Genomic DNA, 19,341 nt, shown 5'->3' with positions numbered 1-19,341 from the left:
TTGTATTCCCCTTCTGTTGTCCTGGAGTTTTAATTTTCCCAATCACATAATTAAATGTCCCCCTCTGCCCATCCACTACAAGCACACAAGCACACAAGCAGATAGACAGAGAGAGAAAGAGAGGGGTGGGGGGGGCTATGAAGACCATCATTTACCCCCGAACCCCGACATTCAACGGGTACAACAACAAGCGAATATATTATATATATTGCAAGACACACTGAACTGAATAACTTTGCGTCACAATTTTGTGATAGGAATATCATACCTTTGGAGTACAAATGTACAGTGAAAACAAATGTTTCACTTAAAGTAGTCATCATCTTAATCATAATGCTGTTCGATAAAGTTACTGTACTGGTCATGTTGAAAGAAACTGCTGAAATTAAATATATATTCAATGAATATTGCGCACGTTAAGCAACTTGTGTATAAACACAGATAGGTTGCATGAATGTTTTTTTCATTTATCTATTTTCTATCTAAAATGCTTTTCAAGACTGTTAAACTATGGTAACAGGTGACTACTACAGCTGTTAGATATACAGTATATTAACAAATAATATAATAATTGGTGTGTGTTTGTGTTTAGCTCACCCTCCTTAGCAGGCGGGATGGTGGGAGGGGGCTCTGTGGTCGGTGGTTCAGTCGGAGCCAGAGTGGGCGCTGGCACTGGATCCACAGACACAAACATGGACACAGATAAAAATTTACACACAGACAGAGAAACAAGACAATGTCCTCAATCCTAATAGCAGTGACAAGTGGCACCATCATCGGGTTTGTCTACTGACTGGGGACCTTTGTAGGGAAAAAAATTCTCGTCCAATCTGTGTTCACAACCTAAAGTTACATGAGCAATCTAGCTGTTGTGTTTTGTCCTCTATATCTCCGGCAGACAAACTTTAGCTTCACTTTCCTGTCATATGCTGTATCTCTCTTCCCATCCTCATATAAGTTGGGGCGCAGCAAAAGAGCAATTTTCATCAGTCTTAGTATCAGTCTGACCAGAGGCTGTTTTTCGGAGTCAAAAACAGCCACAGGTTAGAGCACGCCTCAGTGCCAAGCCAATTACTTTACGGAAAGGCAGTGGGTTCTGTCAAACCACAGCAGAGCAAGTAAATCATCTCGGAAACATTGGCGAGTTCCCACATATGAGGCACATGCTTCATGACAGTAAATAAAATGATCTCGGCAAATGATTCTCTTTGTTCCTCTTCTAAAGATAATTTGTTTATAATGTGTTGAGCATCTTCACTTAGCAACAAATTTCAGAGACCAATAAACCCTGGGGACTTTCTTGGGCTTTGAAATGGTTCTGAAAAGTAACAGACATGATATCAATTTATCAAAAAGTACATTTCAGTCAAAGGGGATTTTGAGATAGTTTTACCTTAATTAACATTTTCATTTTGCTTTCACTCCACTACGCCTTTGAGGGAAGTATTGTACTTTTTACTCCTCTGCATTTGTGTGACAGCAATGTCGTCACGATGCAGATTTTACATGTGAAGAATGAGATCATCTTATAAAACATGATGTATTGCTGTAAAATAAACTACCTAGCGCTACATTAAGAAGTTAAATGATCTCCATCTCCACCAGCGACAACATTAAATCTCTGCCTACATGTCAGTGCATTTAAAAATAGGCCCTGTAAGACTTTCATAATAATTTAGCACTCTAAAAGGAGCCATTCTGCATAACGAGCACTTTTATTTTGGATTCTTGGGCACAATTTCCTGATAACACTTAAGTGCAGGATTACGGTACTTGTAATGGAGTGTGTTTATATGGTGGTTTTTATTACTTTTACTTAAGTAAATTATCTTAGGACTTCCAGGGGCAGTGAGTGTGGACCTGCCACCTTTGCTGAAACCCAATCTTCACGTCTCCAGTTGAATTTAAACTACAGTTGTCTACTCAAAATCTGTGGAGCTACAACATTAGGTTGTGTGTGTGTGTGTGTGTGTGTGTGTGTGTGTGTGTGTGTGTGTGTGTGTGTGTGTGTGTGTGTGTGTGTGTGTGTGTGTGTGTGTGTGTGTGTGAGAGACCATGCCTATCCATCCATAACCCTGGTACTGAACTGAGCCCCCCACCCCCTGGTCCCGAGAGCTGTGTGCTTCACCTCAGCTCATCAGTTGACCAATGAACTGCAACAACAGAATCTATCTTCACTGAGAGTGAGAGAGAGAGAGAAAAAGAGAGCGAGAGAGAGCGAGACCACAGGAGGATGGAGGTAGAGGAGAAAGTGGCAGAGGTGAGACAGATGCATGGTTGAAGGGGACAGATGGACTGGACAGGTGGAGAACGAGACATAAAGAAGGACTGGGAGGATTCTTTTGGGAAAACGAGTTAGGAGGAGAAAACTGAGAAAGAAAGGAGAGAGGAGTGAGGGAGTGACGGTGAACAAGGTCGAGTCAACCTCCTCAAAAACGTTGATGAAATATTTAAATAAATGGGAGGAAACTAAAAACTCAATAAAGTCGCACTTAACATCCTCTGTCCTGAAAACAAAGTGTGAAGATGAGAACACAATCATACAAGCGTAGATACAATATATAAAACATACACGTCATGTCAGTGATGGAGACCGACGGTCCCTCCATTTCTTGAATCTGCGTGTGAACGCTGATCTGGTATTGGCTGCTGGGAGTGAGGTCATAGAAGCATTGTCGGGAAGCACCACCCCCCAGGCTCACTTCCTGCCTTTGGCCATCTGCAAGTAAACAACAAAACAGAAAACAATATGACTTCAAGTTCAGATCAATGGTCAAAACGTCGTAATAAGCACAGAGAACATTTCTTGTTCTACATCATATGGTCTGTATTTTGGTCTGTATTTTATAAAGCGCACTTCTAGTCTCGATGACCACTCAAAGCACGTACAGTAAAAAAATGTTGCCATTCACCCATTCACACACACATTCATACAGTTGCTTCTATGTGCAGCACTTTCCCCCCTGTTATCAAACGAAGGCCTGGGAGCTGCTGAGGTTAATCACTTCCTTTCAGAGTTGGATTCTAAGCACCATTATTGGACTCGTCAGGTGACAAAGTGCCTTGTTCAAGGGCAAATTGACGGTTAGTCGCTGAAGGACAGAGGCAGTCGTCATTCACCACAATGCACAGACATGCTCACATCATTTGGAGATTCAAGACAGCTTTGAAATTCTTGCCTCAAACTGTAGACGAGTCTGTTCCCATGGTGAGGCTTCACATGTTGACTTTATTTATCCACTAGATAGATCCTGATTCATTAAACTCATCCGATCTTGAATTACTGATGCATTGTAGATAAACGTCCCATGCAAATAAACACTTAACCTGCAGCATGTGCTGCTTTATCCATTCATTGCCCCAACTAGTAAGATAACTGGATGATTCTTTCTCTAAAGAAAGAAGGAAAACATAATTATATCCACTGAAAAAATGAACTGAATCATATCATTGATTTATTTCCTCTTCTCATGTCAATTTCCTTTGGATCTCAGACCGAAAACACTTTCAATTAACTGTTTGTTTTGAAAAGCTTTAGAGCGACGGCATCACTGAGAAAAAAGACAGAAAATTTATGTTGGCAGCCAAAAAGAGACAAACAAGAAACTGGAAGCACACAAGCACACACTCACACATACACACACACACTAATAGCCATCATTTGTCAGTTTCATTAGTCTAATTCTATTTGCTAATGCGTGTCTCATCTTGTGGAGTGACAAATTAGCCCCTCCTCCACACAGGAAGCAGCCGTGGATAAAGTTTAAGGAAACAGCTGTATCTGAGGAGCTGCCACTCTTTCATCGGAGAAGGTGTTTGAGCAGCTGATTGGCTCTGCGAGGATTAAACCTCTATAAACCCCAGCAAGAATATCTGGCTACCACTCTCGCTACCAGGCAGCGAGGAGAGACAAAGATGCAGCAAGAAATAAAACATGGGATGAAAAAAAGATATGAAAGCGAGCAATCTCCCTTTTCCTTTTTGGTGTCAGAAAAAGCAGAAAAACTTCTACACATATCACGAACTGTTCATGTATCCTTCAAGTCTACAATCTCTACCACACTCTTTAGCTTCCCATTAATTCTATTAAACACTACTCGAAAAACTTCAATTGGAAATCTATATGAGTCAATTTCCAGTGTTCTGTTTGCCTCAACTTATTATTCACAAATATTTCTGTACCTTTTACTGTAACTGTAAATTTTACAACTATACTTGAGTGGGAGATTGCAAATAATATGGAAATGTTTTACTTACGAGAATAAGACTTAAAAGATTTAGTCCTTAGGAGTAAAAGTTAAAAAACAGGTCCAACAGACCTGGCCTTCAGGCGGTAATTACCTCGGCCAAGGATGTAATGTTTCACCCCTCTCCACTTTGTTTGTTTTTCAGCAGGATTAAGCAAAAACCGCAGAACCGATTTTGGTGAAAGTTGATGGAAGGATGGAACATGGACCAAGAAAAAAACCCTTTAAATCCTGGCATAGACCAGGAACTTTTTCTCACTTTTGTGAGAGCATTTTTGTATGTGCATGTGCAAGTATAGGATAAAGGAGTGTGTGAAATCAGGTGCAGCTTGATTGAGTTTAAAGGGACTGTTTGGCCTTGGTGGAGTGTGCTCGACAGTGTTATACCAATTTGAACTGCAGTTTGAGCCACTTTTTACTGCAGATTCCTTTCCTTGGTGCTGGTGAGGCCAGCAGCACATTATACACATATTCTGTCTGTGACAAGATATTTCAAATTTTGTGCAAATTTTTTACCCACTGTGTGACACTGACTCTTTTTATGCAACTTCCCCCCCCCCCCCCCCCCCCCCCCCCCCCCCCCCCCCCCCCCCCCCCCCCCCCCTCAGAGCGGTCTGTGACAAGATCCCCCACTGCACCAGCACACTGGTCTCACAGAAATAAATGGGCCAGGACACATCTTTCACCAAACAGCTACCAGTGTAAAAAACACTTCCATGACACTTGGTGGAGAAAGTGGCAGAACATTTAGGATGCATATGTTCTCTCAGGGTTTTGGGGTGAGTAAGAAATCCATTGCCACTGCAGTGTGGACTTTTGACACAATCTGACATCTAGAAATCAAACTTTGATAAAAAAAAAAAATCCATCAAAAGACTGCATAGAAATCTAGGTATTTACTGTGCCATGCTTACACTGAATTGAACTTTGACAGGGTTATCTGAGGATCTACGTGGCATTGTCTATAAATGTCTGTTAAATGCACAGAACTGCTGGAAACATCAGGAATGGTGCCATGATTTCAACGGTGTATTTTACTGTAGATTTAATATGAGCATGTGCCGCAAAAACCACAGCCCTCTGAGGAAAGTTAAAAAGAGCTTGAAGTTGCTCACTGTGAGTGGAGCAGCTCCAAAATCCTCTCTTGCTGACAGGACAAAGGTTTCTATGCCAGCTGACGTAAAGGGGAAAGTAAAGGACAAAGTGTAACAAACGGGACCTGTTGATTTTTTTTCTTTTGCTGATTGATTTGCTAAGTAATTGTTTTGAGTTATTATGGGTAATGTCTCTCGTTTTTAAAGAGCTCTTTTCTTTGCTTCTACTCTGTCTTCCTCTTTAACATTTAATATCTGTGTAATCTGTGCAATAAACAGCTTCGAAAGGTCACACTGTGTCTTTACTCTTTTATTTCAGATGCTGTGACATGAGCAGTTCAGAGAGCCCTTTTCCTCCCAGGTCGTTTACTGGGGAGAGAGATTGTGTGCATATCATTCCTCCATTCCTTTCTCCAAACAAAAGAGATTTATGAAAATCCTTTGCCATGTAAATCACTGCCATGTGAGGACGACAGAAATATATCACATCTATTTCCTCAGAGCCGCAATAAGATTCCAGATGACTGAAAGGCATGTGTACCCGGCGCACACACGTGACCTTAACGTGCACACAGAACTCTGAGACCTGAGCTCAGACGTTTTCATGAGGCCAGGTTGTAAATCTATAAGGAAACATATGTAGTTTGGCGCAGAATGCAGCCACTTCACCAAATATCACAACACTAGTAAACATTTTGATTTACTGACTGAATAACATTCCAGTCACTGGGCTGGAAAATGCCTTATTTCAAAAATAGCACGAATCGCAGAAACAAGTTGGGTTGAGTGAAGGTGCACCCATAAACAACAAGTACGTGTTCCCAAAAACTTTGCCTGATTTCAACTTTTGTGAGGACACATCTATATACTTCAATATAGTGGTTGAAAGCAGTGCCCCAGCCCACATTTCAACAAGCTCATAAAGTTTCAGCTAATTTGAATTCAGACCAGATGAGTTAATAAAGTTAACGCTCGGAGTCGGTTCCTGTCTCGTATCACATTCTCACACAAAGAGCAAATCTAATGAAAGCACTAAATCAAGAAATGAACCATTTGTTTCACCTTCTCACACAAACTGTTAGCGGGGAATGTACTTACTGAGCGTGGACTGTATGGAGACTCTGTATAATGTGGCCCGTAGAAGAGGCTGCCATTGGACACACATGCTGCTGGAACGCACCTGGTAGGTTGACAAGCCAGAGACGCCGAGGAACACTGGAAAGAGAGAGAGAGAGAGAGAGAGAGAGAGAGAGAGAGAGAGAGAGAGAGAGAGAGAGAGAGAGAGAGAGAGAGAGAGAGAGATCAATTTAGTATAGATTTCTTTATTCTTTATTTTAAACATTTCTATCTATTTCATTCGTATTACATTACATTTTTTTAATATATGCAGATTTGTTTATTATTTATTCTGATTTTAAATTGAACTCGTTTTTGTTTTTGTTGTCCCTGTACAACACCTTGATTCTACATCTGTGTATGAAATGTACTTTGATAAAATTGCTAGCGTGTTTCTGAAGACAAAAGGAAGAGCAGTTTCGAGTGTGGAGTGGTTTGGATTTTGCTCTTGAAAAATCTGCGAGATGGATGAACACAGGCCAAACAATCAGCCCTACACCGACAGGCCCATTTTAAACAGGCACTGCACTGGTGGACGTGCAACAAGCAGTAGGTGTAACCTGGGTGAAATTCACAGAACATCCACATTTAGCCGAATAAAAACCTGAAGCAGAACTGGTCACTTCTGTTAATTATCCATCTAAATGGATTTCAGGCATTTACAGTTACACTGTTAGTGGTGTTTAACAATGTTAAAAAGTTGTCTGAATAACTGTTTTACCTTTTCACACTCTCTAACCATAAACTTGACCCTTTTCATTCCTGTCTCTCTCTCACTTCAGCCCATTAAGCACCCTCCACCATCCAGCTCCTCCACCAACAAGAGAACTCGTGCACATGTGAGCTTCGAAATCTGAACCAAACTACTCCATATTCATTAAACCTACTCTGCATCTCATTGATGATGCTACAAATTCTCTCTTAGCTAAACTGGGAAGTTACAGTAAGTAAGCGACACAGAGAAAATGTGGACATTTTTTGGAATAAGTTTAGTCATTTGGAGAGTAATGGTTTAGGTTATAATTCTGTATTAAATGTGACTAAATCTTTGACTGACTGAAAATTGTGTGAAAACATTTCAAGTTCAAGGTCAACAGGCAGCATTAGAATGATTCAGACTTTGGTTCAGAGCCACCGTCTGTATTATGCATCAACTACACAAGTAGCACTTTGTTGAACATCTCTTTGGTCTGCTGGAAACAGGAAAACAAGCATCCATATACAGTGTAAATGGTAGAAAGATATCTATACTGACAGTTCACATCAAACGTTAGTCAGGATTGATGTTTAACCGTCATGTGAAGAAACTATGAGGAACAATGCAGCAAAATGTAACACGCAGTGAGCAATTTAAATAGCTGAAGCGTGTGCGATACTGAGATTCCAGTGTATAGTATAGGTAATAAAACCTCTCTCTCTTTTGTTTCTCTCTCTCTCTCTCTCTCGTTCCCTCTTGTTAACAGAATTTGCTGATGGTATCAAATAAACTTGGCTCCTCTCTTGCACCAGTAAATGGATATTTTATGCTGGGACCATATGGCAGGTGCTTCATTTTAAACACTAGTGAATAATGCATACGACAAGACATCATTCCTTTCAATAATATACAAAGACGCACACAGACTCACTCTAGTGCACGCAGACATGCCACATGCACATTAGCATGCAAACACGTACAACACATGAATATGGATTAACTGTATATAATCATGTCTGGATGCATGTTTGTTTACATTCGTACATCCAATTAGGGACTGTGTTACATGACCTACATGTGACACAGTATTTGGATAATGAATTGTCCTTAACGCACAAGCTGGCTCGCCAACCTGATGCCATTTTTGCATAGTTTTTTAAACTGCTGACCTGCAACTATAGTCAACAATGCTGGTTTGACCAAACATAGTTTTATTCCGCAGAACGAGTTGGAGTTAGATAACAATGAATTTGTTTTTTGCAAGTGTGCAAAGGGAAGAGTATTTCCAAACGCTTATTTAACATCCACAGGTCAGAGTGAAAGGAGTATCATGGATATAAACTACTGTGGACCATATGGAGAAGCTTCAATCAGAAATGGCCTCTCTGCGTGCGTGCGTGTGTGTGCGTGCGTGCGTGCGTGCGTGCGTGCGTGCGTGCGTGCGTGCGTGCGTGCGTGTGCTTGTGTCTGCTGAAGTTGCCTGGCTTGAAGCCAAACATTTGCACCCATCTGCCTTCACGACCTCCCCACCCTCAGTTTCTTCATTCTACCTCTGCCAGATTCTTGTCATGTAATCCATCCAAAATGGGAGCTTAAGTCAAACTTCTTGTACTTTTAGTCCTTAAAACATATAATTTAAATTTTGACAGCGTGCAAATCCTACAATGTTTCTTGATACTACATTGACTTAGCTCCCTTCGGTGTCATGTGGAAAACAGATCTTGCACCTAAAATAAACTAACACTTCATTAACGGGAAACAGTTTCATTGCATTCAATGGTCCTCAAGGCACCAATAATTACCCTTTATGCCACATGCTTTTTGTAAGTTATTGGTGCAAACATGCCAGTTGGCCCCCATGGTAAAGCGGCATTTAATACAGTGCACCCTGGGAAATGTGTTACTGTATCTCCCTTATTGGAATGAGAAATGACTGAACACATGTCCTTAATAAATCAGAGCTTCTCCAGAGAATAAATATGGACCATGAATTTAACTACACTCTGTGTAACATGGGAAAATCGGACACACGTGAAAATTTATCAGTGCTCTGAGAATTTCTTGCAACTGATAGAGAATGTGCTGAATATTTAGTGAGTCATTCTCCTAAAACCTGGCCAACAGTTACGAAAACCAAACTGCAATGTGGTATACAATCCAACATGCACAGATAGAAGTTTAGAAAAGTTTGGAAGGAAATGCGGATCTGAGAAACCAACATGTAGATTAAAGTCCACTGTGTCACTTTTTTTTTTACCTTAAATTAGAAGCTTCAAAACTAGTTTGATTGACTTTGAATAGGAGGAATGGTGCCTGTTCTTGCTTTATGTAACTGAACTGAAGAAGTTACATAATGTGAGAAGCACGTAACTGACTGATATGGTCACCAGAATCAGGATGAGCAAGATCAAGAGTAATGGCAAAATGTAGATCAGTTAAAAAGACATAGAAGTCATTAAAAAGCAGCGTTTATCTCCAATATTAAACAACTTAACTTTTAAAATATGAAGAATTCTAAATGGAGTCTGGTTTGTGTGGCAGCGGCTATTATTATAAGTTATTATCTACTATAGATTTACATATGGTTAGGCATCACACATCAAGTCTGCATGTGTGGGTTATATTCAGACAACCCTGCTCCAGTGCTAAAGACCATAATTGGCCGTAAGTATGATTGTGACCTGGTGTGAATATGCCACTCGCCTAATTTCCTCCCCCCTCCCCCCCCCTCAACCCTCAAAGGATTAGCAGAATAGATAATAGATGGAACGATGATGAACGTATAATTATAAATGTTGCTTATGAATTCACAGTCCTTGTTAAATTTGGTAGGGTGGACAGTAGAGGTACCATCATCAAGTGCTAAATCAGGCCAGTGTGTTAAGATGGGCGGCTGATGAATCTACATGTCAGTGCCTGGTACTTTATCTTTATCTCATTATGGAAGCGTGTTTCATTACGAGAGCTTTACAGAGACAGGAAGGCATGTGGGAACTGTCACTCATCCTCCAGGGGGATGATTAAAGCGAAGAAGAAGGATAACACGTCACTGCAGCAAAGTTTAAATGAGAAATCGGTGTATCAAAAGCTTCCCATTTAATTGATTGTGTGTAATTGCATGAATGATCCAGAATTGAATCGTTCTTTACACTTTTCAGAAAAATGGGATTTGCTGCGATTTGCTGCGTACATAATCACGGATGAGAAATGTAATTATTATGTAACATATTTAAACTAGAGTGTTGGGTTCCATTGTGTTCATCCCATTTGTTGTGCCAAAGTAAGGACGGATGATACAGCAGTTTTCTAAAAAAAAACACACACACACACACACACATTGACATACATGAGGTTAGGAAGCTGGAAAGGACAAGCACAAAACATGCAGAACATGCACACACATGAATAACTAGAGACCTTTCTCTCCCTCTCACTATCAGTCTCTCTCGCTTCCTCCTTGTTTTCGGTGAGAGAAGGTTTCACTCCACCCACTGATACCACATTTACATACATAAAGGATTGTGCTCATGGCTGACTGGTATATATCCTTCTGTCTATCTGTCTGTTTGCTGAAGTCTCAATGGAAATTAGAGCGTCTGCTATCAGCAGGTAGTTAATTTGCATGTTGTACCTTTCTCGCTTTCTTCAACCTACTTCGCTGCTGCCGTCTCGGTCTTCTCTTTCTAATAATCACTCTCTCCTCTGTGGCAACTTCTAGTGCTGGTGACAACACCATTATGTTGGAATGACACATCTAAATAATTGGTTTGACTTTCCAGAAGTAAACCAGGTTATTGTATTCAAAAACTTTTAATATAAACATTTTGCCTGAACCAACTAACAGTGACACAGCCTCTTCCATTTACAGTCATGTCTTTACACATTGTTCCCTACAATGTCAACACTGCCACACATGAGTTAAATTCTGCATCGCATCATATTCCCCCCATCTTACAACAAAGTGTGAGTAGTTGTGTGTGGTACGGATGCTCACGTGTTTTAGTGTTCACTAGCTGCGGTTCACTCTGTCCTGAGGGGTAGGAGGCCGTCACTTGAACACTGTATTCTGTCCCACTTAAGAGATTCAGAAGCAGCATGGAGTTCATATCTTCTCCCACTGTTGTCTCCAAAACTGGTCCTGGAACTGATAACACAGATGCGTTCATAAGCACAAACAGAAAAGGACAGAGGATATCACAAATAGTCCAAATGCATAATGCAGTAGAGCAAATACAGCAACTCTACCAAGGTTGAAATATCCTACACGTGATTGTCTAGTTCTTACAGTATAAAAATAACTAGAACCGACTGACACATACAGGTATGCAGTAGTTGTGCTACCATCACGTACAGAAACCTGCACATATACACATGTATGCACCAGCTCATTAACAAAGATACCAACAAGTACATGTATCTACACAAAAATGCACAATTATAAAACAAAAATAAAATAATAATAAACTTAATTTATGCAGCTTTTACAAATTCCTGCTACAAAATTCTTTACATAATAATAACAAACCTGCATAAATATGATAAAGTGCTTAATTAAAAAAGATATAAAAGCAATAGAACAAAAAAAAAAACACATATAAAGGAAGAGCGGCCTTATCTATACAACACACCATCCACTGAAGCGCTATTAAAGAGGACACAGAGTGTGTGTGTGTCTTCATGTGTATGAGAAGGTGTGAGCATTTTCTACATTATGTGGGTTTATGTTAACTTTAAAGTGTTATTGTGGAGGAAAGACATTTGTATTTGCGTAAACCAACCATCTGACAGTAAAAGCTCCAGCCTGTTGAAATGTATTAGATTCCTAAAATCAGATAAATGCAGCTTGTGTGCTTGAGGCTGGAAGCTTAAAGACAATATATAAATGAGGAAGGTTAATGTATTATCTCAGCAGTGGATCACTGACGTTTCCCTTGACAACCCTTTCTCCTAGAAATTACATCTCGGTATGAAAACACCAAGTACATTTTGTACATAACATAACTGCTGATTGAATTAGGTTCACTGGCAACATGTTTCTCAATGAGTGAAGTGCTACATGTATTAATGGCAGCAGAGTTTAGTGTTGTGATGTCAAGTGTACAAAGTGCACAACTGTCCTACCAGAGGTGTAGACTTTGCATCCAGAATCCTATGTGTGATTGGGTGCTACGGTTGAGGTTAGGGAAAGAAATAATTAAACAAATTGTGTAGTTTAATTTTTTTTTATTAAACACGATGACCATTGTTTTTTTTTCTCTAATATACTAAAGAGAAATCTCAATCTGTACATTTTACAGGTCATTCCCTGAGATCCTATTCAGGAGTAGAGGTTGATTGTACAAATAATGTTAGGATTATATTAGTGTGTGTGTGTGTGTGTGTGTGTGTGTGTGTGTGTGTGTGTGTGTGTGTGTGTGTGTGTGTGTGTGTGTGTGTGTGTGTGTGTACCATAAATGGGCTGGTAGGCAATCCTGTAACCCAGTGTAGGAGTCTGCGGTGGATCCCAGGTGACCCGGAAGCGGTTGTACCACTCCTCTGATACACGGAGGTTTCCAGGGGACAAAAGGGGAACTGCAACAACACAAGACAAACATCCGAATATACAAGTGCTTCTCAAAACTAAATCTGAAATGAAGATTAAAACACATACATGGCAATAGATCAATTAAATCCTCAACTGTAGCGTTTGAGCATAAATTCTCAGATGAAGTCATTCAGACACATTTTGGTTAGTGCATGATAAAATACAGAGTTTTAATATTAATATGAATTGGAGTGTTTGTTCCTAATAGCTGGTGATAGTATTAAAACCAAGATATTTTAGTTTGAACAAACTGTGAATTAAATTATGGAAAGTTGTGTCTCTCGTGTTTGTTTGTTTTCAGTGCCAGGCCTGGCTGAATCTGAGTTAACGCAACATTGTAAAGTCCCACAGACGCTGATTTATCTGAGAAGACAGTTTCCTCGCCCCAAAAATATAAAAATGGTGTCTGACTGTACATGAAGTGTGTCTTGGCTGTGATTTATGGCCTCGCCGTTTCCCAGGCTCAGAAGATTTTTTTATTTACAATATGGCGAGCTATAGCACCCTCTGACATTTCCGTGCTCTGTACAATGAGAAGAAATCACTACTGTTCATGAGAGGTGATCAACAGAACGGTTGAGAGAATCAATTAGAGCGTGGAAAAATAATTTAATTGTCCCATTAATGAACGGAGCCGCTGTAATTATGAACGGCCTTCATTAGGACAATTAAGAACGCATCAGTATTTGTCATCGCTTTTAATTTACATTGTCCTTCAGGAACGTGAGCGAACATGAAATTAATTCAGTGCAAATGAACATTCTGCTCCCCGCAATGAAATTCATCTCCATTAGCTCTCAGATTTGTCAGATGTGTTCTCCTAAACTGGGAGCTGCATCTTTGCTTAATGAGCAAGGGAAGGGAGAGCTGGCACCAGTGCTCAGTAATTCAGAGAATAGAGATAGTGTGTGTGTGTGTGTGTGTGTGTGTGTGTGTGTGTGCGTGTGTGTGTGTGTGTGTGTGTTTGTGTGTGTGTTGTGTGAGAGAGCATGGTTGTAGGTTTGTCAGGCTTACGTGTGGATCCCATGGCAGAGATGCTAATGCCATCTTGTCCGTCCCTGTACACTGGCGTGACCGTCACTTTGTACTGGGTGTCTGACAGTAACGGCTCCAGCACAGCTCTCTTCTCTCCTCCAGGAACTAACACCTACACACACACAAACACACGCGCACATGCATACAAACACACACACACAGGGGACACATTTAAAGCTGTTGGAGAGTGAAGGTAGCTTTAGAGCAATGATGAGTTTTGCCCATTTGGGACTAACTTGCACACAGGAAAACAGGCAAGCATACAAATAAAGAAGAAACACGCGCGCGCGCACACGCACGCACGCACGCACGCACGCACGCACGCACGCACACACGCACACACACACACACACACACACACACACACACACACACACACACACACACACCATATAGCAGAATACATACAGAATGTGTGGCTTCTCTCTGTTGGTTTGTTGGGACATTTGGAGAGAAAGATTAAGGCCAGGCTTAATTTGGTGAGACAGAAAGTGCCTGCAGAATGTTATGTATATCTTAAGGGATTCAAACCACAACTGTTCAAGAATTCTGCTCACTTCTGTTTAGTCAATAAAGTCAGTTGAGGTCAATGGTGAGGCAGAAATGAGCTGAGAAAAAAAGCCCATTAATGCTGGGTTCTCATTCAGAAGAGTTGCAGTTTGTTCTTCCTATGCATCTTCAGGATTCTTTTATATAACTTCTAATCAAAAAGTTTGAAACAAACCACAGTGTCACATAAATATAACACTCGCTACACTGACTCCGAGACAAAGATAAAAACCCTGATGTTGCTACTTTGTAATATAATTGACTTCAGATGATACAAACAAAAACCTGGGCTGCACAGTTTTATTGACCTTGGAAAAAGGAGCTGACAAAACAATCTCCACTCAAGGTCCTCTTGCTCGCTCATTCTGTAGCCCCCTAAACTTTATTACAGGCAGAGTTTCCGGAGCAGGAACTACACCTCAACCACGGCGCTTCCAGCGTTCTACAAATGCTCTCAGAACCTTCTTGTCTTTTGTTCTCATATTCTGCACACCCCTCACCCCCACCCCATTCTCCCTTTGTTTTTTCTTTTGTTTTTTCTCCCCGTACAGTCCTGAGGGGGTCTGTCGTGCCCGGATGCTACAGCGAATTCACACTGCGATTCTTCCCCAATATTGAAACTGAGACTCAAGAATCCTAGTGTGGTCCTCGCTAGTGAATTAGTAGATGACGTCAGTTGTCATGGCTCTGCAGATTCATTTAGGTTTGGCTTGAATTTTGAATTATACACATGAAGCCTGGAAGAAATGGCAAAAAGCTGCAGAATAAGCAAGTTAGTGGACCTTGAGTGAAATTGTTTTGTAAATCAACTAATGGTAATTGTAATTATATTATTAATGTCAAATAATTTACAAAATCTTGAACTAACTGAGACACTGGAGCCTTTCTTCAGATATTCTCACGCAACCATTTCTCCATAAAAACTCTGATTTCTCCTTCTCCCTATTTAATCAACTTTCTCATTTGTAAAGAAATAATATTGTTTGAAATTCACATCAGAGATCCACTTTTCTGCTTTCTAAAGCACGACTGTGTGTGTGTGTGTGTGTGTGAAAGGGAGACAGGGGTATAAGATAAGGCCAATGCATTAGGAGGAGCTGTCCACTCTGACTGAGGTGCTGAAACTCCTCAGTGTCAAAGCAGGGAGCCACACACAAAGAATTTTAACACACACCCACTACCTTAGGAAACACAGAGTTGTCCATGCTGTCTGTCTTGCCCTCTATCTGTCTCTCATACACATCCACATCAAAACACATCCAAACTTCCAGGTAGAGGTGTGACCTAAAACAACCCCTCTATCAGCTGGCAGACAGGTTCAAGTCTTTCTCCCCACTTTGTTTTGCTGTTGTTTCTCTTTCACTCTATGTTTCTTTTTGCTCTTTTCTTTGCTGCCCTCCATCTCCACTTCCAGTGGGGTAAAAGGCTACTGAAAAGATAATGGGGTGTCTTCTGGCTTGCCCTGGCCTCTCCATCTTCTACAGCTCTGACACCACATTGGGAAATTAAAACAGGGGAGGGAAGGGGCAAAGGGGAAGAGGGGAGGACAGTATGGAGAGACAAGAGGGAGAAGAAGCAGAGGAAGAGATGGAAAAGAAGGGAACGGCCGTGGGTGTGTGTGTGTGCACATCAGTGAACAGGGTCAGTACATGGCACTGAGCTTAAGGGCTCTTACCATAGATCGAGGGATCAGGGGGAAGAGGTTGAGTGGCCCGGGACTACAAGTGTAATCATTTTTCTGATTTGAGATGGATGCCCCGACACTGACCGCTGCAGTCTCCATCCAGCTGACTGGAGGTTTGTAATAAAAGAAACCATCTTCCTCTCAACTCCAGTGTTGTCTATGTAATTAGTGTCGACAACTGACCAGGGGGAGTTAGTGTGTTGACTTGTAAGTGTTTGAGAGCTGCACTAGACTTTAAGGAGGGAGATCTGAGAAACTGTAGGCACGTTGTAATAGGGATCTAAAAATAGCCCTTGGAAAGAGAATTAATTAAAATCAATAAGCAGATCAAATCCACTGCAAACGCTCCTTAAACCTCCATCATCTGTACATGATTCTTTTAAGAGCAACAGATCATGATCCACTCACCGACTCCTCTTGGTGGTTGCCCCTGAGGCCAGCATAGGAGACCCTGTAGCTCTCCACGTGGGGGTCTTCCATCTCCCATGATGCATCTAAACTCCGGGTGGTCTCTTCGCTCAGCTGCAGGTTTCTCACAGCCTGACGTGGCATTGCTATGCCAAATCACAGACAAAAATTATTGCACAAAAGTTACTGTGGGATGTGAAGCAAACACTTGGATTAATCCCCATTTTCTTCGCGCTTTCAATGTGGTTTTTGAAAACTGTGGATTAGAAAAATGTCAGTTTGCCATAAACAGCAATTGTTAAACTGCCACCATGGAAAAAAAATCTGGCACAGACAGACAAATCAAAGTATTTTTGTTTTTAGTTTCAGCGGTCTATGGCTTTAAACCAAAGTATACGTTCCAAAGATATTAACATAACAGCTCCAAACTGCAGTCTTTCATTTTTAAAAACAGATGTGACTGACGTTGAGATGTGATTTTTAAAAAAGCCCTAGCACTTAACAAAGCAGAAACACATTACAAAATTTTGCAGGATAGTGAGAAGAGACTAAATTGCTCCGAGTGGACAAAACGCTCTGACTCCATTAACTGTAGCCTGCTCCTCCAGGTCGCCTGCGAGATAATAGGGTTTGAACTACTGTCTCTGGGTGAAACCAACTTGGTAAACACAATTTTAAAAGGAGTAGATCTTCTGAACTCTTTTTATGAGGGGCAACCAGCTTGAGAATGGCATCACTGATTCAGTTCTCCAGTTCATCAGCCTCAGTAAACCGCCAGCGATTCTGGTTTTGCTTTCAGAAACTAAATGAGCAACAAAGATTGTAACTCTGCTACAGGAAGTAGAGCTGTGGCTCAACATTTTCATGTACTGGCCACGAGTACAACCTGTCTACGGAAGAGAGGGTCAGGTATGAGAGAAAAAATGAGGAGAAGATTTATAATTTTATTCGAGAATAAAATCGAAATGGGGAAAATAAAGTAAGACTAAATCAAATAAGGGAATAAAAGAAAATACAAATCCGGAATTAAGTAAAAAAAAATGTCCTCATGCCTGACACTAATACTCTTCCATAGACTTTAAAATTCCAAAGGATTCTCTGGATGCTTTGGTTTGAACCACGGTTAAAATGTTGCCATGCATTTCACACCAACACAGATTTTTACTTTACTAACATTATGGAAAATAAACGGCACAATTTGACTCCACCGTGACATGTCTCACCTGTGGTTGTGGCAGCAACTGTCGTCGTCCTGGTCACTGGAGACATACACAGAGCACAAATCAGATAAAGCAATAGAAACCCTCCTCAATAAATCTCTGTGTCAACAACTCAAATTATTAGACAGAAATGCATTAAACAAAAAAACATAAAACAAATAGAGTAGAATGATAAAATAAGAAGAAATAATTGGGGGGAAAAAGCAAGATGCTGACAATAAAATTGATTTTCTTCTTCTGAGAAAAGCTGCGACAAACAAATCAATGCAAACAGGCTGAGGCAGAGCGAGGCTTTGAACCCAGAGATGTAAATTTGATGGACCTGAGAGACATTTATGACCGGTCTCATCTGTTATTCTCAGCAGACAGTGAAACTTCAGTCTAGAGGGTTACTTAAGTCACAAGCTAATTTCAATATCAGAGCAACCAGGGGGATTTCATTTTCCAATAAGAAAATACCACCACCCCCCCTGAGCAAGCAACACATCGGCAGCACACATTTCAAACTACACATGTGACTTACATGTGGTCTCTATGACGGACACAGTGTCGCTCTCTGATTCATCGTTGAACACGGCCGTCAGCATGACTTCGTACTCAGTGGACGGACTCAGGCTGGCCAGCAGGTATCTCTTATCGCTTCCACTCAAGATCACCTACACACACACACACACACAGTCTCATATTACATTTTACTAAATTTTCCAAATCTGTCGACCATGTGCTCCTGCTGTTTCAAAATCCATTACGTTTATTTCAATTCATATGTAATTTATCTTGATAATCAATATTTATAATCTCACACTGTCATCAACCCCGAACCACTTTCAACTTAAATTCTCTACAGATTACAAACTTGCATAGATAGTTGTGTAAAATATATAAAAAAGCAAAACGTAATAAATATTTCCTATTTTCATGTATTAAATGTTGTTATATTCTGTCTCTAAGTCCTGACATAATTTTAGGTTACCTTTTGTTCTTGCATCTTCATTCGCTGTTACTATATTTGCCAGAGGAAAATAAATAGGATGATATTCCTGAGTTACCCTCAAGATATGATAAAAGTTTGGGAATTAACCAACAGTCTGACAGGATTATTTATACTCTAAGTGCAACAGCAGACTTTCAAAACACAAGGTCATCACTGCGTTCTGGTCGAGAAAGCTGCTAAAATCATAAAATAACAAATCGTCACAGTCAGAGCTCGTAATTTCATGTCATGAAAACAGCAGGAAATGGTAATGCATATTTTAGAAAGCTGGTGTCTGCGAAAACAAAACTGTTGTACTCATAGAATTTGTTTTAATACTGTGCTGAATAAAATCAAACAACAGCACAGCATTTAAATGCACTTTATATTATCTTTGTTACATTAGGCAAAAGTAAAAATTGAACGAGGCCAATAACAGCTTCACAACGATACAATATAAGTAATTCAGAAAAGTGAGTTTTTCAGCTAAATAGATCAGCAGAGCCAGTTGGACTGACTGCTGCTGCAGGAGACCAGACGACCACGATCATTTTTACAACACAGAAACGAATCAGACCCCAAGGTAAATACAAAGAGGTCATCAAAAGTACAGCTTGTCCCGTGGAGAGCCACTCTGAAATTGGAATTTACCGTAGACGACTCAACAGCCTGATAGCGTTCAGGAATTTGTTTCTTCTCCGAGCCCTTCAAGGCACAGTTACATGCAAATCTTA

The 19,341-nt window shown here is 40.5% G+C and overlaps 1 protein-coding gene across 3 annotated transcripts in view; it reads right to left on the bottom strand.

Annotated features, from left to right (window-relative positions):
* Positions 1–19,341, bottom strand: part of col14a1a (collagen, type XIV, alpha 1a) — a 133,863-nt gene that overhangs the window by 67,069 nt on the left and 47,453 nt on the right. For 2 of the 3 annotated variants that reach the window (XM_034612058.1, XM_034612060.1), the window contains exons 17-25: positions 18,158–18,290; positions 17,638–17,673; positions 16,415–16,560; positions 13,753–13,885; positions 12,603–12,725; positions 11,149–11,298; positions 6,440–6,556; positions 2,573–2,719; positions 598–672 (exon numbers count right to left, since the gene is read on the bottom strand). In XM_034612058.1, coding sequence (XP_034467949.1) covers positions 598–672; positions 2,573–2,719; positions 6,440–6,556; positions 11,149–11,298; positions 12,603–12,725; positions 13,753–13,885; positions 16,415–16,560; positions 17,638–17,673; positions 18,158–18,290 — 1,060 coding nt within the window. Of the gene's footprint in view, positions 1–597; positions 673–2,572; positions 2,720–6,439; positions 6,557–11,148; positions 11,299–12,602; positions 12,726–13,752; positions 13,886–16,414; positions 16,562–17,637; positions 17,674–18,157; positions 18,291–19,341 lie in introns of all 3 variants that reach the window. The other variant, XM_034612059.1, reaches the window with a different exon arrangement.

The sequence above is a fragment of the Hippoglossus hippoglossus genome, chromosome 16, assembly GCF_009819705.1.
Source record: "Hippoglossus hippoglossus isolate fHipHip1 chromosome 16, fHipHip1.pri, whole genome shotgun sequence".
In the NCBI taxonomy this organism is placed as follows: Eukaryota; Metazoa; Chordata; class Actinopteri; order Pleuronectiformes; family Pleuronectidae; genus Hippoglossus; species Hippoglossus hippoglossus.
Note: the sequence above shows the minus strand (reverse complement) of the source record. Positions and strands in the feature narration are given on the sequence as shown.